This window comes from Watersipora subatra, chromosome 5 (assembly GCF_963576615.1).
Source record: "Watersipora subatra chromosome 5, tzWatSuba1.1, whole genome shotgun sequence".
NCBI classification, from domain to species: Eukaryota; Metazoa; Bryozoa; class Gymnolaemata; order Cheilostomatida; family Watersiporidae; genus Watersipora; species Watersipora subatra.
The window spans coordinates 19,792,427-19,814,954 of NC_088712.1; the positions used below are offsets into that span (position 1 = coordinate 19,792,427).

Consider the following 22,528-nt stretch of genomic DNA (forward strand, 5'->3'; position numbering starts at 1 on the left):
ATTTTTAATTTTTTAATTGAAACAAATAGCCAATTAAAATTTTGTTTCCTCGTTTCATGGTATGGTACAATGCTGTTGAGCACGTGTTGGTTTAGATGCATGAAACAACAGCTCCTTAAGAATACAAAGCAGCAATTAGCTGAAAATCTATTTATGTAAAAAATCAGTAAGGCCGCAGAACTTTACACCTTTTTTGTGAGTGAAAGATTTAAGTCAACTAATTTGGATTGGTCTCTTTTGCTTGATGATGAATCAAACTTCTGCATAGTATGTAATATCTCTCATAACTACAGCGCCTTTAATTTAAAAACGAACATCAATTTAGAGTTCAATTACAGTCACTGATTAAGTCCTACTAAAGTTTACCGCAGAGACTGGTGTCTGGTTAAACGTTTTTATCTTATTTTTTTCTACATAAATTTTTGGGCTAAATCCGTTGTGGTTACCAATGGAGCGACCGACATAACATCGCAACCAAGCAGCATAGACGGAAGAGGACAACTCCTTTTCAGTGCAGCTGATGCACCAGGTGCAGTGCGTATTGTGACAAGCTGTTGTTTTTTTCGCTCCGCTCGCCGGTGGACAACTCCGCAAAAACAACAGTTTGTCAAGACAGGCTACCCAGTAGACGTTCTGGTTCAAAAAGGGCACCAAAGGTTTGACTAACTCAAATACTACCATGTTTATCATCAATGCTCCAATATGTATTGATGTAAATTTTCTTGTAGTTTTTTGTCAGTTTTGCTCCAGAGTGACCACCAGCCAAACATAAATCAATGAAAATGATAACAATGGCTTCGATCCAATTATTTTTGAGTTAATAGGAATGCAAACAAGGTAATATTTGCTAAAGGTAAAAACTGACCAGTCCAGTCCACTAAGCAGGAGACTAGTACATATATACGAATAACGATGGACTCATTAATCAGAGAGTGCAGATAAATCTACATGTTGCTGTTTTCATACAAAAATTACCTTCGCATATTCTACGACATTTTCGAACTTCAACTGCTGTGATTGTATCTGGTTCGCATGAAGATGCTTTTAGATTACATACTTGATAGGGTCCGTGTAAAGAAGTATGAAGTTGCTCAATGAAGTACAGAATAAGCAATCGTTTATACCTCTATGCCAAGCCGTGAACATAGAGGTATCTTCATTACTCGACCTCCAACCATCTGCACTGGCATGGTAATTACTCTATTGACTAGACAAAATTAATTAAAGGTACATACTTTAAAATTCACTGAATATGCTTGTTATATATAAGCCTACATGATTATCATAAAGTACAAACATTGACAATTTTCAAAGATATCGGGGATGATTTTTAAAAAGGAAGCACACACTTTTCCGCTACAACCTGCCTTGGTGATTGCGTAACATCGTCAATCATTTAAATACTTGATTGGAATCCGCACACTATACGCATCACTCATAGGAACACACATAATGGGTAATTCCTCAGAAAGCACCCATATGTAAATATATTATATATAAAAAATTCATTTTTTAACTAAAGTATAGGTATGTACATTGTTTCCTGTTTCTGCTATGGGTATCTGACAATTGTTTTCACATTTGAAATAGACAAGATCAAGGTGCTGCCTAAAGGGATATACATGTATGTGCTTTGAATCAATGAAGCTGTAGAAAAACTCCATTTTTTGGTTATTAGAAGAAGTATAGTCTGCTAGGTATTATAGCATTAGGGTTGTCAGTTAGTACTGTAGTAGTACTTCTAGTGGCAATATAAGCCTGTTATTAATTGCTTGCAGATACATATATGATAGTCTTCTAACGCTACGAGAAGCTGTTTTTGGTAGATATGATGCATCGGTGGTTCAGTGGTAGAATTCTCGCCTGCCACGCGGGAGGCCCGGGTTTGATTCTCGGCCGATGCACTTTTGTTTTCAGCCATACTTTCACCTTAGAACAAAGTAACGATTAACCAGACATAAAACCAGTCTGTTCCAGCAATATTTGTTGTCTTAAATGGTATCCCTAAAATTTATTTTAACATCATTATTTTATCATAACAATTGGAGCAGTTGCTGTTACACTGCAACTGCGGTTGAAAAGGGAAAATTCCCGTCAGTGCAACTGCAAACAGTTACATGTATGTTTTTGTGATTGACTACAATAAGCTAACTATGAAAATTATTTAAACTAGTACACTGGTAGTCCTGTGCGTGATGAGATATCATGATGTGTTATAAGTATGTGCACAATTATTCTTAGATTTGGGAAGGTAGTTGCAAAGCGCAAATCGTAGGGCATTTGGCTGAGAATCTAAATATCCGGGTTGCTGTAACAAAAAATCTGGGGTCCATTCCGGTGCGATGCAGTCTTTCTTCCAAACACCTTCAGTGTGGCTTCAGAAAAATGGCCGAACAGACAAATACTGCACTTATTATAGTAAAGATTATGGCACATCATTATCAGCATCATTATTATCAGTATCATTATTATCAGTATCATTATTATCAGTATCATTATTATCAGTATCATTATTATCAGTATCATTATTATCAGTATCATTATCATCAGTATCATTATTATCAGTGTCATTATTATCAGAATCATTATTATCACTATCATTATTATCAGTATCATTATTATCAGTATCATTATTATCAGTATCATTATTATCAGTATCATTATTATCAGTATCATTATTATCAGTATCATTATTATCAGTATCATTATTATCAGTATCATTACTATCAGTATCATTACTATCAGTATCATTATTATCAGTATCATTATTATCAGTATCATTATTACCAGTATCATTATTATCAGTATCATTATTATCAGTATCATTATTATCAGTATCATTATTACCAGTATCATTATTATCAGTATCATTATTATCAGTATCATTATTATCAGTATCATTATTATCAGTATCATTATTATCAGTATCATTATTATCAGTATCATTATTATCAGTGTCATTATTATCAGTATCATTATTATCAGTATCATTATTATCAGTATCATTATTATCACTATCATTATTATCAGTATCATTATTATCAGTATCATTACTATCAGTATCATTACTATCAGTATCATTATTACCAGTATCATTATTATCAGTATCATTATTATCAGTATCATTATTATCAGTATCATTATTATCAGTATCATTATTACCAGTATCATTATTATCAGTATCATTATTATCAGTGTCATTATTATCAGTATCATTATTATCACTATCATTATTATCAGTATCATTATTATCAGTATCATTATCATCAGTATCATTATTATCAGTATCATTATTATCAGTATCATTATTATCAGTATCATTATTATCAGTATCATTATTATCAGTATCATTATTATCAGTATCATTATTATCAGTATCATTATTATCAGTATCATTACTATCAGTATCATTATTATCAGTATCATTATTATCAGTATCATTATTACCAGTATCATTATTATCAGTATCATTATTATCAGTATCATTATTATCAGTATCATTATTATCAGTATCATTATTACCAGTATCATTATTATCAGTATCATTATTATCAGTATCATTATTATCAGTATCATTATTATCAGTATCATTATTATCAGTATCATTATTATCAGTATCATTATTATCAGTGTCATTATTATCAGTATCATTATTATCAGTATCATTATTATCAGTATCATTATTATCAGTATCATTATTATCAGTATCATTATTATCAGTATCATTATTATCAGTATCATCATTATCAGTATCATCATTATCAGTATCATCATTATCAGTGTCATTATTATCAGTATCATTATTATCAGTATCATTATTATCAGTATCATCATTATCAGTATCATTATTATCAGTATCATTATTATCAGTATCATTATTATCAGTATCATTATTATCAGTATCATTATTATCAGTATCATTATTATCAGTATCATTATTATCAGTATCATTATTATCAGTATCATTATTATCAGTATCATTACTATCAACATAAGCGCAGACAGCTAAAACTGACCAGGAAAGAATGACTAGGCTAGGCTCACCATATCTATGCTATGTATCCTTTGACAACGCTGTGAATTATAAAAAATGTCAGCCAGTAGTGGGCACATTTCAAAGGCTTCATCGGCAATGATACAAAAAAGAAAGCTGGTATGCTATCTAGTTTCTTTAAGAATGCGCAAAAGTATGCTGTCAGTGAGACATCTTTGATTAAACTTCAAAGGCTCAGTTACAATTGTAGTACGTGACATGCTGTAGATAATTGAAAGATATACCAAGAGTTGTGATATACTTACCAAATACACAATAAAGATATCTTGAAGATATACTGAAAGGCATATCTACTATATGAACGGCAATCGTTGTCTGTCTGCGTGCTTGATTGATTGAGTGTCCGCCCTATAGAGTACCGTACCTTTTGGACTATTAGCCGCTACTAAGTATCTAGGGCGCGTTAATGAGATTCTCCGGTTAGTACACGCTTCTATACATAACCTATTCATCGTTTTTACACAGAACACGTCATATCTGGTTAGCGCGCCTCTTTACGGCGCCCAACGACATGGGTGCGTTTGAAACAGAAAAATTGCTGTCGTGTTAAAAAGCACCGTCCATGAGTTCGGCGGCCTATACAGCTATACAAATGTACTAATCATTAAATAAAATAAATTAACGAATAGTAATTTACATGCAATTAATATTTACTGCCAACGTGTACCGAAAAGGTCACGCGAACGTTGGTTTCTTGGGGTCACTAGAAAACGCAGTTCTCACCTACTACATTTCTACATAAAAAAGGTAAGTATTTCTTAATCAATGTTGTATTGTCTATGAATTGCCACACTTCCACTACATAACCCTTTCACTTGCGTCCGTGTACAAATTTAGCTATCGGCCTACTGCCAGCCATTTTGCCGATATTGCTTAATATGTATACGATATTTTTTCAATTTGAAACTCCATCTATAACGTTTGTTTTGGTTATATATTTCATTTTGCCAACATGTCAACAAGCACTGCTATACAAAAAATTTGTTGTATCTATACTTTGTGCATTTTAATTATCTGTGTAATCACAAAAGTCTGAAATGGCTATAGTGTTATCAACATAAGTAGTTATTTGTTTTTTTTTAACTCAGACGCATTTAATGAACTCGCACAAAAAATCTTTGCTTTCAAGCTGGAAATTCTCAAACAAGGATTTAAAATTAAATTTTAGGCTAATTTTATAGAGAAATCTTAGGACCACACTGTCACTACCATAAAAGTCCTAAAGATCGTTGGTTATGTGATCAACGAATAATAAAATTCAGTTACTAGCAATTGCTGGGAAAGTCGCAAATACGCGTCTACGGCGGTCGACCATAGAAAACGCATGAGTCTACTTCAGTGAAAAGGTTAAAAACGTTGGATTTGCCACTGTTTGTAATAGAAAACATGTTTATTTCCTTCCGCAGCTGAGTTACTTTTACTTATTTTCCAGCTACGAGTACTACAGCTACTACAGAACTTGCACGGGTACTGCTACTGCGTTTTACCTACTAAATTTCTACATCGAAAAGGTTAGTAGACCTACGTCTTATTCAATGTTGCATTGCCTATGAATTGCCACAGTTCCACTACATAACCTTTTTACTTGCGTCCACGTACAAATTTAGCTATCGGCCTACTGCCAGCCATTTTGCCCGATATTGCTTCATGATATTTTTTCAATTTGAAACTCCATCTAGAACGTTTGTTTTGGTTATATAGTAGATTTTGCCAACATGTTAACAAGCACTGCTATGCAAAAGTTTCATTGTATCTATACTTTGTGCATTTTAATTATCTGTGTAATCACAAAAATCTGAATCGGCTATAATGTCATCAACATAAGTAGTTATTTGTTTTTTAACTCGGACGCATTTAATGAACTCGCACAAAAATCTTCGTTTTTAAGTTGGAAATTCTCAAACAGAGATTTAAAATTAAATTTTAGGCTAATTTTATAGAGAAATCTTTGGACAACACTGTCACTACTATAAAGGTCCTAAAGATCGTTGGTTATGTTATCAACAAATAATAAAATTCAGTTGCTAGCAATTGCTGGGAAAGTGGCAAAAATGTGTTTACGGCGGTCGACCATGGAAAGCGCATGAATGGGTCTACTTCAGTGAAAGGGTTGAAAACGTTGGATTTGTCTCTGTTTGTGATAGTAAACATGTTCATTTCCTTCCACAGCTGAGTTACTTTTACTTTTTTTTCAGCTACAAGTACTGCAGCTACTACAGAACATGCACGGGCACTCCGAGCGTTGCGATAGGCGACGGTGAGAAGAAAGCGAGCAGTGTATATTACAAAAAAAAGCACACCATCTCATTCAATTTTAGAAATGCTTGAAGCAGTGCAATGCCTTCCAAAAAGCCTACTGCCCAAATGCAAGAACATATTGATTCCCGCAGAGAAAGAGACCGAATTCGCAAAGCAGCAGCTAGACGAGCAGAAACTGCAGAGCAAACACAGCTACGCCCACAACGAAGCGGAACTGCTACTGCATCTGCTAGAAGTGCAGAAACTGCAGAGCAAACACAGCTACGCCTACAACGAAACAGAATAGCAGCTGCTAGAAGAGCAGAAACCGCCGAACAAACACAGGTACATCGAGAGCAGGCCAGAATAGATGCTGCAGCCGCTAGAAGTGCAGAGACTACTGAACCGACCCCAGCAGCAACTCAAACGGCTCAGAGCAGCCGCTACATCGGCCAGACGTGCAGAAACCTCCGAGCAGATGCAGCGGCAACAAGAACATGATGCACTAGCTACAACAGCTGTTCGACGAGCTGAATTTTCAAAGCAGATGAAACGGCGACAACAGCGAGATGCACTAACTACAGCAGCTGCTACCAGGCGCCATGTATGGACAGAAAACTTTGCACTTGACTACAGTCCTGCAACACAGTATAGGGATGAATTTTTTTATGGGACGAATGTCCAAAAATGCTCCAGATGTAATGCCTTACGTTGGAAAGGCGAGAGGCCATATATGTAGTTTATATAGTAGATTTTATTGATAATAAATTTTATCAACACGACCACATTACTGCTGCACAGTTTGTATATACCATGTCAAAACACAGGCTATAGACGATGAACTGGTGAGTCATGATTAGTGTTTTAAGCATGCATAAGTCTCAATTCAATAAATGCTGGCGATAGCTAAGCAGTGCAACAGCAAAATATTTTCTATAATTTCTTAAAATATGTAAAACTTTTCAATACTGCCAGTTTGAAGAATGTCAGTTTGCCTAGCAATGTCAATTTCATTATCAGTTCTGTGTACAAAATTAGGACAATTCCGATTTGAGTGGTTCAAGACTGATGCATTGTAGACTAGCTGTAAAACACATTGCATATTTCCATTGGTCTCGCCAACATTATTGACATGTACGACTGCATATGTGTATGCAGTCAGATCAGCACAAAAACTTCAGTAGATTGCATATTTGGAGTTGTTTTACAGTATGAAAGACAACTCTCAACAAAACCATTGCTTTACGTAAATCTGTTCCCGAACACGGGTAATGCAGCTAGTCAATTATATACCGTAGATATGCCAGATAAATACCTTAGATGTACCAAGGATATAAAGCTGATGTACTATAGATATACCAAAGATATACCATAGATACACCATAGATGTACTATTGATATGCCACAAATATACCATAATCATACCATAGATATACCATAGATATACTAAAGATATACCATAGATGTGCCATAGATATACAATGGATATACCATAAATGTACCGTAGATCTGCCATTAATATACCATATACACAACATAGATATACTATAGATATATCTCAGATATTCCTTAGATATATCATGAATATACTTTAGATATACCTTATATATACCATATGTGTACCATAGATTTGCCATAGACATACCATTATAGATATACCATAGATGTACTATAGATATAACCTACCATAGATATGCAATATGTATACCATTTATATACTCTATATACCATAGAGGTACCAAAAATATAATATAGATATACCATAGATATACAGTTGATCAGAGATGTCAAAGTCGAATGAATGAAGGGCCCTATAAACAATTTCACTACAAGCTAAGGGCTAAATTGAGAGAATGTTCGTTGACAGATTGTCGACTGATATATGCATGAAATGTTATAAAATATTATAAAATAATATGTGAATTGTGTAAAGAATTATGTAAATATGAAATGCATATAGCCAAGTGAACCAGAGTGATCTTACTGAAAACCTCACAAATGTATTCCAATATACTCAGATAAATAAACTAATACCTTCTCACGACTCTGTCAATAATCGATAATTTCTAACAGACTCACAAGACAAATTAACTCTATAAAAACCATACAACGAATAGGTGTCTATGGTGCTCACCAAGACGGGCCTGCAAGAGGCTGAAGTTTGAACCAAGCTGACACAGTATTAAGTCTTTTAGCTGGTATCATCAAAATGGTATTCGAAGCAAAAGCTGTAAAAAACAATATTATGTATCTCTGTCTCAAATCGTTTTGACAAACTTTTCAACACTTTTAATTGACTACAGTATGTGGAAATAGGAGAGGAATTGATAAACCACGGAGCGGGAACATTTAGGTTTTTTAGGTTGAATCTGAGTTTAAGATTATAAGAGTTTAGACAATGACGTCATAGCTGGTTAGCCGTGGCGGCAGAAATGCCACGCCTCCAATTGATAACATATTACGGAGACAATAACTTTCACCTTCCACAAACCCACTTCAGAAAGTAGCTGGGATTACTTAACCACAACAATTCTACTTCTCTGCTCTTTACATTGTTGGTGATTCCCATATATAAAAAGTTGTCCTCTCCCAAATGTTTAAAAAACTCCAAAATTGTATATCAAATAGTTGGTAAAATCTATTTTTTGAATAATAATTAATTTTTTAATTATTAATAGAATTTTAACTGCTTTGTTAGTTTAGACTAATATAAAAGTTATCCAGTCAATATTTATTTTTAGCACTAGTTCTAAGCTTCCAAAAGTGAAAAAATTCAGCTCATTGCAAGGTATGCATATTCTCTGAACGTACGCTGCCACCGGAAGTGAGGCTTTATATAAAACAATCTTTACACGATTGTCTCTTCTATGTTCTACTCAGGGTTGAATAGGAAAAAAGTTTGTCAGCCTGTCACAGGTGGCTGGCCTTCAGTCGACTCAGGCCTGTTATTAATTAGTTTTGGACACGAACGCTGTAGGCTTATAGTTTTCAACTCGCTGGATTTTCTAACGTGAACAACGAGCATCGGTGGTTCAGTGGTAGAATTCTCGCCTGCCACGCGGGAGGCCCGGGTTCGATTCCCGGCCGATGCATTTTATGTTTTTGTTGTACTTCACATCATAACCTGTTTAGTAAACAAGTGACTTTGTAAGGTTTTCAACTATAAATATAAAAACATATAAAATAGCAAACATGTATATACTGAGTTAAATTGTAGTTAACTTGGTCTAAACTATCTTAGTTTATTTAAATACACCTCAGATAGTTTAGGGCAAGTTTAGTTAGAGTAATAGTTTAGTTAGAGCAAGTAATGCTACTTATCTCTATCACTACTTCTGAACCTGTGAATTGCCAAGCTTACAAATCTGTTTTTGTCTAAGTTAGTATAAGTTAGAGCAAGTAATGTTACTTATCCCTGTCAATACTTCTAAATCTTTGTATTGACAAACTTACAACTTCTGTCTCTACATTAAAATATCAAAAACGCTAAATTTTATCGATCTTCAATTTTTCTATTTTGTTTTTTATATATAATTTAGTTCTATAATTCTTAACACTAGGTACCACTAGATCCCTATTTTCTTGTAGTTTGTAAGGTTTCTTTTGCCAAAATGGCAGAATACTAATACACACTGTATAGTTGGGTTGGCACAGGTCAATTTCGTGTCTTTTTTAGAAAGAAGGCGGGACAATAGGGTTCAACAGGTTTAATAGATAGCACTTAATAAAGAACACGTAAATATTAATGTAATATCTTACAAATAAAGTAAAAAATCAGATTGTGTGGTAATCCTGTCACTTGACAAAGGTATCCCAAAGCTATACCACAGATATACCATAAAATACCATAAATATGCCATAGATGTACCTCAGATACACCATAGGTAAACCTCAAGTATACTATAGATATACCACAGATAAACCTCAGACATACCATAGATATACCCCAGATATACCATAGTTATACCATAGATATACCATAGATATACTAAATATATACCATAAATGTACCATACATACCATAGATATGTCTTAGGTATGCCAAAGATATACCATAGATATACCATAGATATAACATAGATATAACATATATATATATACCATAGATATAACATAGATATACCATAGATATACCTTTTATATATTATAGATATACCATAGATATACCATAGATATAACATAGATATACCATAGATATACCTTAGATATAACATAGATATACCATAGATATACCATTGTTATACCAAATATATACCATAGATATACCATAGATATAACATAGATATACCATAAATATAACACAGATATACCATATGTGTACCATAGATATACCATAGGTATACCATAGATATACCATAGATATACCATAGATATACTATAGATATACCATAGATATACTATAGATATACCATAGATATACCATAGATATACCATTAGACCAAATTTTTGAATCACATAATATGAAGATATTATATGGCTGAGACAATTTCGATCATGGCCAAGAACCTAGTTGTTCAAACTATGTATTAGTGAGTGTGAGAGAAGACATGAAAACCTCCTGCAGGTGCTCCATGGTGCTCATCAAGAAGCACCTGTAAGAGGCTGAAGCTTGAATCTAGCTCATACATTAGTAACTTTTTCAGCCGTTGTCATCAAAATGGTAATTTAAGGCGCAAGCTATAGGTAACAATATTATGCATCTCTATTTCAAATTGCTTCAACAAACTTCATTTTTCATTCATTACAAGATCGACAAACACCGAAATAGCAACAGTTTCTCTAACTGGTTTTTTATGTTGAATACAAATAGAGGTTGTCAGCTTGATACTAGTGGCCTTAAGTCGACTTAAGCCTGTTATTTATTAGTTTTTGAAACGAACACTGTAATCTTCTACTTCTCCACTTGGTCGATATTCCATTATGTCAGCAACAAGCATCGGTGGTTCAGTGGTAGAATTCTCGCCTGCCACGCGGGAGGCCCGCGTTCGATTCCCGGCCGATGCATTTTGCACTTGCACAAAAATCCAAGAGTAGCTACTAGCTACTCTTGGATTTTTGTGCAAAGTGACTAGCTACTCTTGCGGTTGCCGATATCAGAAACAAAAGAGTCATGATTTCAAAAGATTAAACTATCACGAAGATTACAAAATCACAAAGAAGGCTCACTACGAGTTCACTAGGCATCCTTTTTACATTTCTAAAATCCAGATGCCCCTAATTACACATCCCTACATTGTGTTGTTTAAAGGTTTTATTTTCCAGCAAGGTAAACCAATAATAAAGTAACAAGCATTTTAAATTGTGCGCTCTCCTTGACACAGCTAAGAACCTTGTCTGATTTGAATTAAACATCAACTGATTTGAATAATGTTTACACTATTATAATAGTGTAATGTAATTCAAATTTATTTGCTATGAGCTATGGCACCAATGTTGCTTACGAAGAAGACAACTCTTTAAAAGAAAACTAAAAATTGGAAAAACGTATTTCATGTCTAACCAGAAATTTTTTTTTTAAATTAAGAGCAATAAAAATGCACCCAATAATTAATTAATTATTAATAATTAACTAATTGACTTAACTTCAAAAGTTAAATTTTTGAATTAAACAAATAAATTAATTTTTTGATTTTTCTATTTGCAAGTTGAGATCCAAATAGGAGTTTTTATCACACATGCTATACAAGTTTCAGATGCTGTTAATTTAAAAATATAGTTTTCATTCTGGTATTAGAAAGTTGATGAAACCAAGCGAAACACCGTTAAGATATTTTATAGTTTGCTCTATGAGTATTACTATGATGCTCTAGTAGTTCTATTTTTATGATATAGACTTCATTTATAAAATGAAAGATATCGTTAAGTAGCCCAGACAACTCTATAGCTAAAGAAAACATGCTTTTAGTGAAGATAACTTTATGAACTAAAATGACCTTCAGCCCATAATTGGCCCAAAGATCTAGAACGCCTGACCTACAAGCAACAGGTTAAGGTTCAATTCCTAAAAAAGGTCAGTGTGATGACAGGAATGACATCTCACCATAAATTGCTGTCTGCTACTGGGCATGTTTCCAGTCATCAATGTTTTCTTACAACTGGGCTCAGATACGTTTAGCCAAGATCACAGAGCTATTGGTTGTGCAAAAATGCTCTTAAAAAACCTCTACTTGCAGTAAATTAAGCAAACATCATACTTCATCTTAGAGCAATTGCTCACACATTGATCAGTTCATCTCGAGATATAGTTAAGCTCTCACCAGTTGTTGATTTTATGCCTAGCACGTTCAGTTCTTGCTTCTCTTTGGAACAGCCTATAAAGGCGCCTGGCGGAGGTGAGCACTCCTGCTTGTGACGAGAGTAACGGATGTATTCGTCAAGGCACTTTGGATCCTTTCCATCACAGACGAAACACCGCTTGGCTCCACTCAACAGTATCATGTCTAAAGAAGTGAGCTGTACTTATGTACTACGAGTTTGTCTTAAGGCTAGTGAAGGTCTAGTTTGAACATGAGAGTGTATAAATATGATACATAAGAAGACAACTCTCACTGTGATAATAATCTTTCAAGTCATGTGATAGTTTGAGTCATAGAATAGTTTGAGTTGTACAGTAGTTTGAGTTATACAATAGTTTGAGTTATATAATAGGTTGAGTTGTATAATAGTTGAAGTTATATAATAGTTTGAGTTGTATAATAGTTCAAGTCATACAGCAGTTTAAATTATACAATAGTTTGAGTCATACAGTTGTTGAGTCATACAATAGTTTGAATTATATACTAGTTTGAGTTATATAATAGTTTTAGTTCTAGAGTAATTTGAGTTATACAATACTTTGAGTCTTACAATAGTTTGAATTATATAATAGTTTGAGTTATATAATAGTTTGAATTATGTAATGGTTTACATAATAAAATATTTTGAGCAAAAAAAATATTATGGGTCATAACAACTAATTTAAAAACTTACCACCAACTAGGAGTAACAGCAAAAATCTGCATGAGTTTTGTGAAGTAACAGGCAGCATGTTTATGCAGCAGCTAACTGTATCTATCCCAAGTGCTCTAGTGCAAGTTACTCAACGATCATTTCGTTGAATGATAGTGCGTCAAGCGACAACTCTCTATGGACCATCGTTTAAACTTGGTAGGCGTTGCTGCTTGTAAATAATTAAAATCAGGCTCTCCTTCTCTAAACAACAAAGCAAATCAACAACAAAAAGAATAATCATCAATAATATAAAATCAATAACGAACAGAAAGCCCACCCAAAGTATGATAAACAATCGTGCTATGGACTGGTTCATTTGAAACCAAGTTTATACAATCATACCTCCATTTTTAACATTGGTAAGTTCTAGAAGGTTGTTCAAAAAACCTATTTTGTATAAACCAAAAACCTGAAACCATTTTCTCCATATGTAAACATTTTTAATCGGGGTTCTAAGGCTAGAAATCCACTTTCTAAATAATTTTTTTGGTATTATATACCATAAACTGTATACACAAATAATTAAAAGATGATATTGCGAAACATCACCAGTGACTCTTTACTGCTCCTCTTAAAACGCCTGCTTATTTGAGTAAAAATAAATATATTTGTGCAATATATTACTACAGTGAATGGTATGTAACATGTACACACACAACTGTATGAATTGAGACTTTTTCATGCTCTGGCTTTTTCCGGGTTTTGACAGTACCTTTATTTAATGGAGACTCTGCACTCTTTTTCCAGAAGCCGACCAGTCTCCTTTGCGCCAGCTGGTGCCTGGCTGGCTGCTCTCGGCCGGGCGCTCCTCCTCTCAGTCCTAGAGTGTCAAGACATCTCCTTGCCGGCCAGGTGGGGTCAAGCTGTCTGCTTGCCGGCTGGGTATGGCTAAGGCCAGCAGAGCTGCAGAAAATCCGGCCGAGCTGTTGCTTGGCCAGCATCCATTACAATATGTAAAATACAGTGAGTGTCTCATAAAATTTATTAAAAGACTAAAATAGGTGGGGAATATACAGTACTGCTGTATCTGTAGCAACTCTACCGCAGCCTCTTTCAGTCAGAGCCTCGTGTATCGCACATGATAAATAAAAAATTGTAGTAATGAACTGTGTGTTTAGTTTTTTTTAAATATATTTTATATAGGACCATGAAAAAGTATATAAAATAAATATAAATAAAATATATATATAAAATAAAATTTTTGTATATTTTATTTTTAGCGATTTTAACATAAACATGAAGTAGAAAAAACTAGCCTATGCTAAGGTTACGATCTAAAAATACTGTGATGAAAGACTAGAGTAATATATCCTAGCAAAGGTTGTCAAACAAAAAAGCACAGCAAAAATATTTCTTGCCTCTTGTTTCCTAATTGTAAGAATAAACAATTCTTTCTTCAGTTTGGTTGAAACATGATTTTTGGTCAGAGTTTCAGGTTTAGAAATCACAAATTTTCATGTTGAAATTCCGTTTGATGAAAATCAAAATCGTTCAAAAGTCGAGTTATGTCTGTAATATATTATCATTTTATTATTTGTTTACTTATTTTGTTTCTTGTTCAAGGACTTATTTTTTTAATGATTAATATATTCATTTTACATTTATTTAATATATTTAAATGTGTAGCAAACATCTGTTGGATGTGTTGCAATAAAAAAGACGAAACAAGAAAAGCGAATCAGTAATTGACATTAACTAAAATCAAAATAGGAAAAGTTTTATAGTGTGTAATGTTCCCATGTGAGGCTTCCTTTTACTGCCCATGGATAACAAGCAGTTATGTCACTGCGCTTCCACGCTTCTATGTTTGTTTGTTTGTTTTCATCTATAATATAACCACAAAAAATAATATGAAGAGTGTTTTTCACAGTATGAAAGGACAAGAGTAATAGAACAAAAATGTCACTCCAGGGAAGGTGATGATGAGGTCTCTGTGCGCAATAGCAAGGCTAATCAAGACGCGGAACCCGAAAGTAGTGTCAGCAGAAGTCTGTCTAGCTGGTTTAGTCTAGGCTGGTTGTCTGAGGTAGCGCTTCAGTTCATTTTTGAAAAAATTAGCATTTACAATTTTACGCAGTGTAACCGTTTTCAACATCTATTAAAAGAAGCAGTTATCATTTAGTCAAAGGCGATGAAATGTAACAAAGGTAACAAATGTATCATCCATTCAAAGAAGATGGACTATAACCAGCTTGCATAATTTCTATTTGATTGGCTTACAAGGAGTCGACTGTCAGCAGATTTTAAAAATATGTTGGTTTGTAGCTATTAATATACAATCGTATTGAAATTTTCTGAGCTTAATTATATTTAACTGATGAATATTTATTTGGTTCAAAAGACTTTGGTTTCAAAATGAATTTATATTATTTTATTTGTTAGTATTATTATTTATTTATTAATTTATAATAGTACCCTAGCAGTTTAGTATGCTATGAGGAATTGTCATATGTGCCATTAAAGCACAGAGAATAGTTAAGCTCACAACTATTCTGGAAAGTTGCAAGGCGAATGCTTAGTGCAGATGGTAGAGTGTTTTGCTGGTAAGCTAAATATCATGGGTTCGAAGCCCACATGATGCAATCTTTTATCATAACCTCCAACCATGGGTTTAAACAGATAAACAAACATGTCGCGGTGACTATAGTAAAGGTTAGCGCAGCAATAATCGGAACAATCACTAAGTTTTAGATACAAATGAAAAATGATAAAATGGAAGAGAAGCGCTTATACTGGGGTTTCAAACAAGATAGGAGTCGGAGCACCTGTTCGCAGAGGTAGCTGGAGGTTTTTTAAGAGCATTTTTGCACAATCAATAGCTCTGTGATCTTGGCTAAACGTATCTGAGCCCAGTTGTAAGAAAACATTGATGACTGGAAACATGCCCAGTAGCAGACAGCAATTTATGGTGAGATGTCATTCCTGTCATCACACTGGCCTTTTTTAGGAATTGAACCTTAATCTGTTGCTTGTAGGTCAGGCGTTCTAGATCTCTGGGCCAATTATGGGCTGAAGGTCATTTTAGGTCATAAAGTTATCTTCACTAAAAGCATGTTTTCTTTAGCTATAAAGTTGTCTGGGCTACTTAACGATATCTTTCATTTTATAAATGAAGTCTATATCATAAAAATAGAACTACTAGAGCATCATAGTAATACTCATAGAGCAAACTATAAAATATCTTAACGGTGTTTCGCTAGTGGGGAAAGATTGCTATTAGTATTTTCGTCTTTGAAATAAATTTAGTTAACTTTTGCTGAAAAAAAGGCTATGATGGTGCCTTGAATAATATCGGCTTCCTTCATTTAGTGTTCATGTTATGGGAATCTCCATAAAATAAATTTATCTTTTATGTCTGACTAGCCGAACGCCCGGCATTTCACGAGTGTTAAGAAAAAGTTTATAAACAGTGGCAGGTAATGTAGTTGCCATTGGCTAATTTGGGTAGTCTAGTATGGTATTGCTAAACTTACTAATAAGAGCCGTGAGAATGAGCTTTAGTGACGTTGCGTGTAAGGCAGAGTCGCTATGCGAGTTTTTACCCAGATAACGACTCATATAATTGCTCAATGAGTTTATTGCATCCCCGTGCAAACTCAACAGGAAACTCTATAGGAGACTCAAAGTAAAAGATAAATTTACCTCCATTCTCCGATCTTCCTCCGTAGAACTTTAACTACCTGATGCCAAAAAAACTCGGAGCTACCTTCGCAGTAACTTTACAGCAATTTTTACAATTATGTTGTTCGGCAATAAAACATGTCGGTCGAGTAATTAATTAAAGTAACGATGTTAATTAATTTAGTAAATATCGATGTCCATGCGATTTAATAATGGAGTAAAATCCTTAAATTTGAGATCACAGACAACGCATTTTACGAGTGATAACATTTATTACGGCCTATATAAAAAATTTCGCGCTGATGATTGGCTAAAGAAGCAACCTCATATTTATTGCTCGTGGTTTCTTTTCAGATATATTGCTTGTGATGTCACGAAAGAAGCACCCGCTGGAACGTGAGCTTTTTAAAAGAGGGCCTCATTCAAACGCATATATCTCTGGACAGGGTTGGTCTACAAAGACAGAAATGGCATCAAATTGTAGCTGATGGTTTAGCCTTTTATTGGTCTTAATTCTATTAAATCGACCATTTTGAAGCAGCCACATCTTTAATGGCTTAGCTTGGTGCCTTGAGAACGAGAGGCTCTGACAGCATCAAATTTTTTGTGACACAGATTTTTCATTGCTAAATTTTAATGGCTATAGCTGGACAGACATCGAACGACAACGACAAACTTGGAGATTTACAAACATTGTATATACTAACTAGATGAACTGTGTTGTATGAGTAATAAAAAAGCTTATGAATATTACATTATCTTTTCTCTATATTACCTGCAACTCTTTATAAACTGCTTTTACTACCAGTGCATTCATCTAGTGCGATCGTCAGCAGTGAGCCCAGCTGGGACGCAACGTTGTTATACCGTACGTATTTCAACCAATGTAATGAATATCTTTACTATTACTGATCACTATGCTCAGATGAAGGCGTAGTCTAATGAGTACTGGAGGTTCTGAGATCGAATCCTTTTCGAAGCAGATTTTTTGTTACTAAAACTTAATCGCTATAACTAGACAGACATGAACATTGATATATATATAGATAGAATAGCGGCATGACTGGTGATGCACAGGTATTAAAAATCAGCTTATAAACTGTGATAGCAATGCAACACTATTGCAATAATTCTTGATGTTCGGTCAATAGCACTTATAGCAAATGCAGCTATGATTCGCTGACAGCTATCACAATACCAAAGTCAGAAACAGTGACAAGAATGGTCCTTCTATACTACGCTAATATCAAGCCTCACAATTAGAATTCTTAATGTTCGGCCAGTAGAACTTATAGTGAATGCAGCTATAATGACAAGAATTTGATACTCTACTTTCCCATGGGTAATCAAGCAGAGCTATAGTCAAGAACACAGTATTTTTATTGATACTATACAGTTATAACTCAAAGCAGTAACACAACAAGCAATGCAAAACTGAAAGGTTATATAGCAAACCAAGGGAAGAATCCACAGCACAATACTTAGGTTAACTGTTGCCACAATAACATAATTTGAACACAAAAACGATCATATTTGTCACTAACTAATCACGTAACACGAGTCTTAATGATTTTCTGAGTATTTATGGAGTAGTATGCAAGTCTTAAAACAGTATCGTAATAAATGGATATCATAAACAATATGAAACATACATATATACTACACCGGACCTGTGTTAAGCGAGCGCCTTGTAATTAACTATTCAAACTTTACCAAACTGCGATAAATCACATCACATAAAATCTAATATAGGTACATAGAGTCAGCGGTTTATAGCGGCTGAGTTATAGACTTATCCAGAGAACCCATGACCAACTCTATTAGGTATGCTGGCAGCCTATAAATACAGAGACCGACCTCTGAGTGCCAGCAGTTCATCTCCCATTTTAGCCCTTTTCAGGGACACCATGTTTGTTTTGAAAGTTCAGTTGTATGATGATAATGATGGGAATTCTGTGTCATGATTATTGCCAACTTGTTTTATTAGTTTATTAATGGTGATAATAGACTAGCTATATATGTCACGCCGGGTCTAAAGTTAGCTTCAACTGATTGCATATAGCAAATCCAAATTTCAGATTCAAGATTTGCAAGTCAAAAATCTGTATTAACAAATGTTCAGTAGAAGCTCTAATCAAAAGAAACCTTTTAACAGAAATGGTAGTAATTCAAACAGCAGAAATAGATTGCTGTCACAAAATTTTTAGCTTCCTTTTAATTTGATTAATTTATTCGTATCTTACTGATCGGAAAGAAAGTTCAAATATTGCTTTTATGTTCATACATGGCAATTTTTAGTTGCCATACATTTAAAGTTTGCTTCTGAAACTCCATTTTGTCACGAATCGAAATTGTCTTCTCTTCCTAATAATGCCGTTCTAATAGATTTTATGTGTTCTGCCTTAAATTATCACCGCGTTTCCATGCTTTGAATGGATTCGGATAGTCTTTAAAATCATGAACAGATAATTCTTGAATGTTCTTTGAAAATTTTGGTTTGATGTTCAATACTAAAAGGCATATTTAACTTCTCTAACATAATAATAAATATTAAAATTTTGAATTTGAAGCAAACTAAGGCAGTTAGAGTGCATACAACACTTTTGGTAACCATGCTCTTTAGATCCTTCGAGACACACGTACTAATAGTTAATAGGTTAACTCTTTCACCGCAGCGTGAGTTAGGACTGCTTAAAAGGCGCATAATTGCAAATAGCTTGAGAAATTTTATTTGAGCAGGGGTATAAGACACCGCCTCCACCAATTGATACAGCATACGTGTCCTAACAGTATGTGCCGATTTGAAAAAAATACTTCAAAGTTCATACAAAAGTTTTTCATATTAAAAAAGGTTTATAACTGCTGGTTCAAGTTTGAAAATTCTTATATTGTTTTAACTGAAACGCTTAAAAAAAGCAATAGTTGTTTTAGTCAACTCAACAGCATTAGCATTTTTAGTGCGAAGTAATTTCCGTAAGCTGGCTGCTTTATACAAGGTTTCGCTTTCAAACTAAAACGCATCGATTTGTCACATTCGGAAAGGAAGCGTGGATATAGTCACGTACATTCAACTATAATTTAAAGTTTTGATTCTTCTTAAGTTCTAAGAAACTTAAATACGCTCTGAATGAAACTATCGAAGCAATTAATTCGGCAACGACACGTTTCTGTTGTCGTTGCTGCCGTTGCTTTTGCTGCTTTGCTGTTTCTGCCACACGCCAACGCCCAGACAATCAAAAGTGTCGACAAAACTCTCCCAGAGGTTTTAAGGAGTTCTAATGAAAAGTCGTGCTTTTGCAAGGTATTTTTATCGTTATGTTGTATATTTTGCTTTTGCATCATCATTTCTACCTCCTATATTGGTTGCATCGACTAAACGTTACTATTGTTAATTCGACAGATGTGGCAAGGAATTATCTTAAAACACGGGTTAGAGTGTTCTCTTACCGAGTACATAACCATGTAAAAAGATAGCACTGTATAGCGATAATCTCTTTCTTGAAGTCTTTGCTTGAAAATGGCTTTTGGTGTTTTACTTATTGACAGCTACTCAAGACAGACTACATATTTGTCACGTCTGCATAAATATAAAGTTATTTAGCAGCAATTGAATTGTTTTTTTATGTTCGTTTCATACTGCTTTTATTAACCTATTGTTTCCTTTATTCCTTACTTTTTGCTTAGCAAGTTTTTAATTTCCTTTTTAATTCTATCTTGCAGTTAGGAGGTGAAGTAGATGATTGCTCCTGCACAGTAGAAAGCGTGGACCTTTTCAACAACAACCAAATATATGAGCAGCTAACTGATTTGCTTGCGACAGATTATTTTAAATATTACCCGGTAGGTTATTAAACCATTTGGATTTTCTGACGTCTATGTAGGGATTTATACTACACGGCACAATATATTTTCAAGTCTGTAGTCTAATTGGGAAATTCATGGGTTTGACTTTTAAAAACAAGTTTAGGCTATGCATGCATCATCAATCATGCTATGGAATGACAGCCTTTATATTCATGGTTTGGATATGGACTTTAAGCTGACGTTTAAACTAGTATGTAGCTGCTTATGTTATTGTTTTTTTATTGTTACTCCACGCGCCTCTCAAGCATGTGAAGACTTGAAAGAACTCCCATGAGAAACCTGACTAACAGGATTTTTTTGCTGGGCTTTGGCTTTGACCACCGACCATGTTGGTGCTATAATCAGTGAAAAGGCTTGTTCACACTTTATTCCTGTATCTCGATGTTGATGTCACAATACTTCGGTGACTGTCGATGATATTAATGTTCACACTATCGCACACCCATTTGCATTAACGAATACTCCATGATGTCATGTTCTCATTTAAAAAAAAAGTTCTGTTGAAGAAACCTCTTTGTTTTTGCGTGCTCTAGTCAATTACTGGTCTCGCAAGGACCATAAATGGAAATAAATAAATCACGCTATCAGCGACCGTAAATGATTATCGTCGAAATGGTTCACATTGTATAGACTGTCGTCGATGCTCAGCAAAATATCGAAAAGGTGTACAGCTGCAAATTTTCCTGATGTGTGCACTGACAGTCTCCGGTGCACATAGTTGACAATGAACGCCGGAAAGGACAACTCCAACATACGGCGTTGTCTAAAGTGTCCAAAGTTTTGTCGTACCCGTATAAACCAAAACCAAATACATAACTAAGCGCGAAAGCTAATCAAATATAATTAAACAATAATCTAAACTATCTACTATTACACCACAGCTACTAACTAAAAGCATGTATATAAACATTAGACATATATATATATATATATATATATATATATATATATATATATATATATATATAGTAACTAAAAGCAGGTGCAAAAGTATATAAAAAGAGAACTCTACACTAAAAACCTATAAGACAATTAGTGGAGTATGAAATATTTAAAAAATATATTAAGAACGTAAACTTTTAGTCATTGCGCTACAAATTTGTTGATGCACTCATCAGACGCGGTTGTACTAAAACCTTTAGTACAACTGCGTCTAATGAGCGCATCGCACGAAACAAATTTGTAACGCAATGACTAAAAGTTTACTTTTTTCTTAATATTTTTTTCAAATATATATATATTTGAAAAAAATTGGTTTGAATCTTTTTCAGAATTTCTATAGGCATCAACATATTTTTAGCTGCTTTCTGCGAATTGTTCCATGATTACAAGCTTAAATTGGTACTAAAAATCGTGTTGTGTAGTCATGGTTTAGTTTGATTTTTAAAATAGCCTTAGAAGATTTTTAAAGAGCTGTCATTGTCTAGAGTGCTGAGCTGCGAATTAGCAGTCATAAATTGTAACTCAGAAAAGGTCATAACCTTAAAGGTTGACTTGCAACAAAGTTCACATTACAGTTATTTGGTATCAAAAGATTCACCATGTTTTACTCTGTTGCGTTGTAAGTGCCAAATATGTGGAATTGTGATTACAAGCTCTTAAAAGCTCAAAAACGAAAAGCCGCCGTAGATTGGAATCTCTTCATTTCGATGACGCAACCACAAAATTTGGTTATTGTTTTGTCACCCGATGTTCTCACGTAAATTGAAAGGCCAATAAAAAGCTCAATATAAAACTTATCGTAGCACTAGTTTATGACAA

At 34.1% G+C, this 22,528-nt stretch overlaps 1 protein-coding gene and 3 non-coding genes across 4 annotated transcripts in view; all 4 read left to right on the top strand.

Moving 5' to 3' along the window:
* The first annotated feature begins 1,833 nt into the window (after nucleotides 1-1,833).
* Nucleotides 1,834-1,904, top strand: Trnag-gcc (transfer RNA glycine (anticodon GCC)). The gene has a single exon. It is a non-coding gene; the product is annotated as a tRNA-Gly (tRNA).
* Nucleotides 1,905-9,313: 7,409 nt separating this feature from the next.
* On the top strand, nucleotides 9,314-9,384 carry Trnag-gcc (transfer RNA glycine (anticodon GCC)). The gene has a single exon. It is a non-coding gene; the product is annotated as a tRNA-Gly (tRNA).
* Nucleotides 9,385-11,225: 1,841 nt separating this feature from the next.
* Nucleotides 11,226-11,296, top strand: Trnag-gcc (transfer RNA glycine (anticodon GCC)). The gene has a single exon. It is a non-coding gene; the product is annotated as a tRNA-Gly (tRNA).
* Nucleotides 11,297-19,928: 8,632 nt separating this feature from the next.
* Nucleotides 19,929-22,528, top strand: part of LOC137397614 (ERO1-like protein alpha) — a 35,814-nt gene continuing 33,214 nt past the window's right edge. Inside the window, exons 1-2 of the mRNA XM_068083907.1 lie at nucleotides 19,929-20,204; nucleotides 20,624-20,743. Of these exons, the coding sequence (XP_067940008.1) occupies nucleotides 20,031-20,204; nucleotides 20,624-20,743 (294 nt within the window). The 5' untranslated portion in view covers nucleotides 19,929-20,030. The remainder of the gene's footprint in view (nucleotides 20,205-20,623; nucleotides 20,744-22,528) is intronic.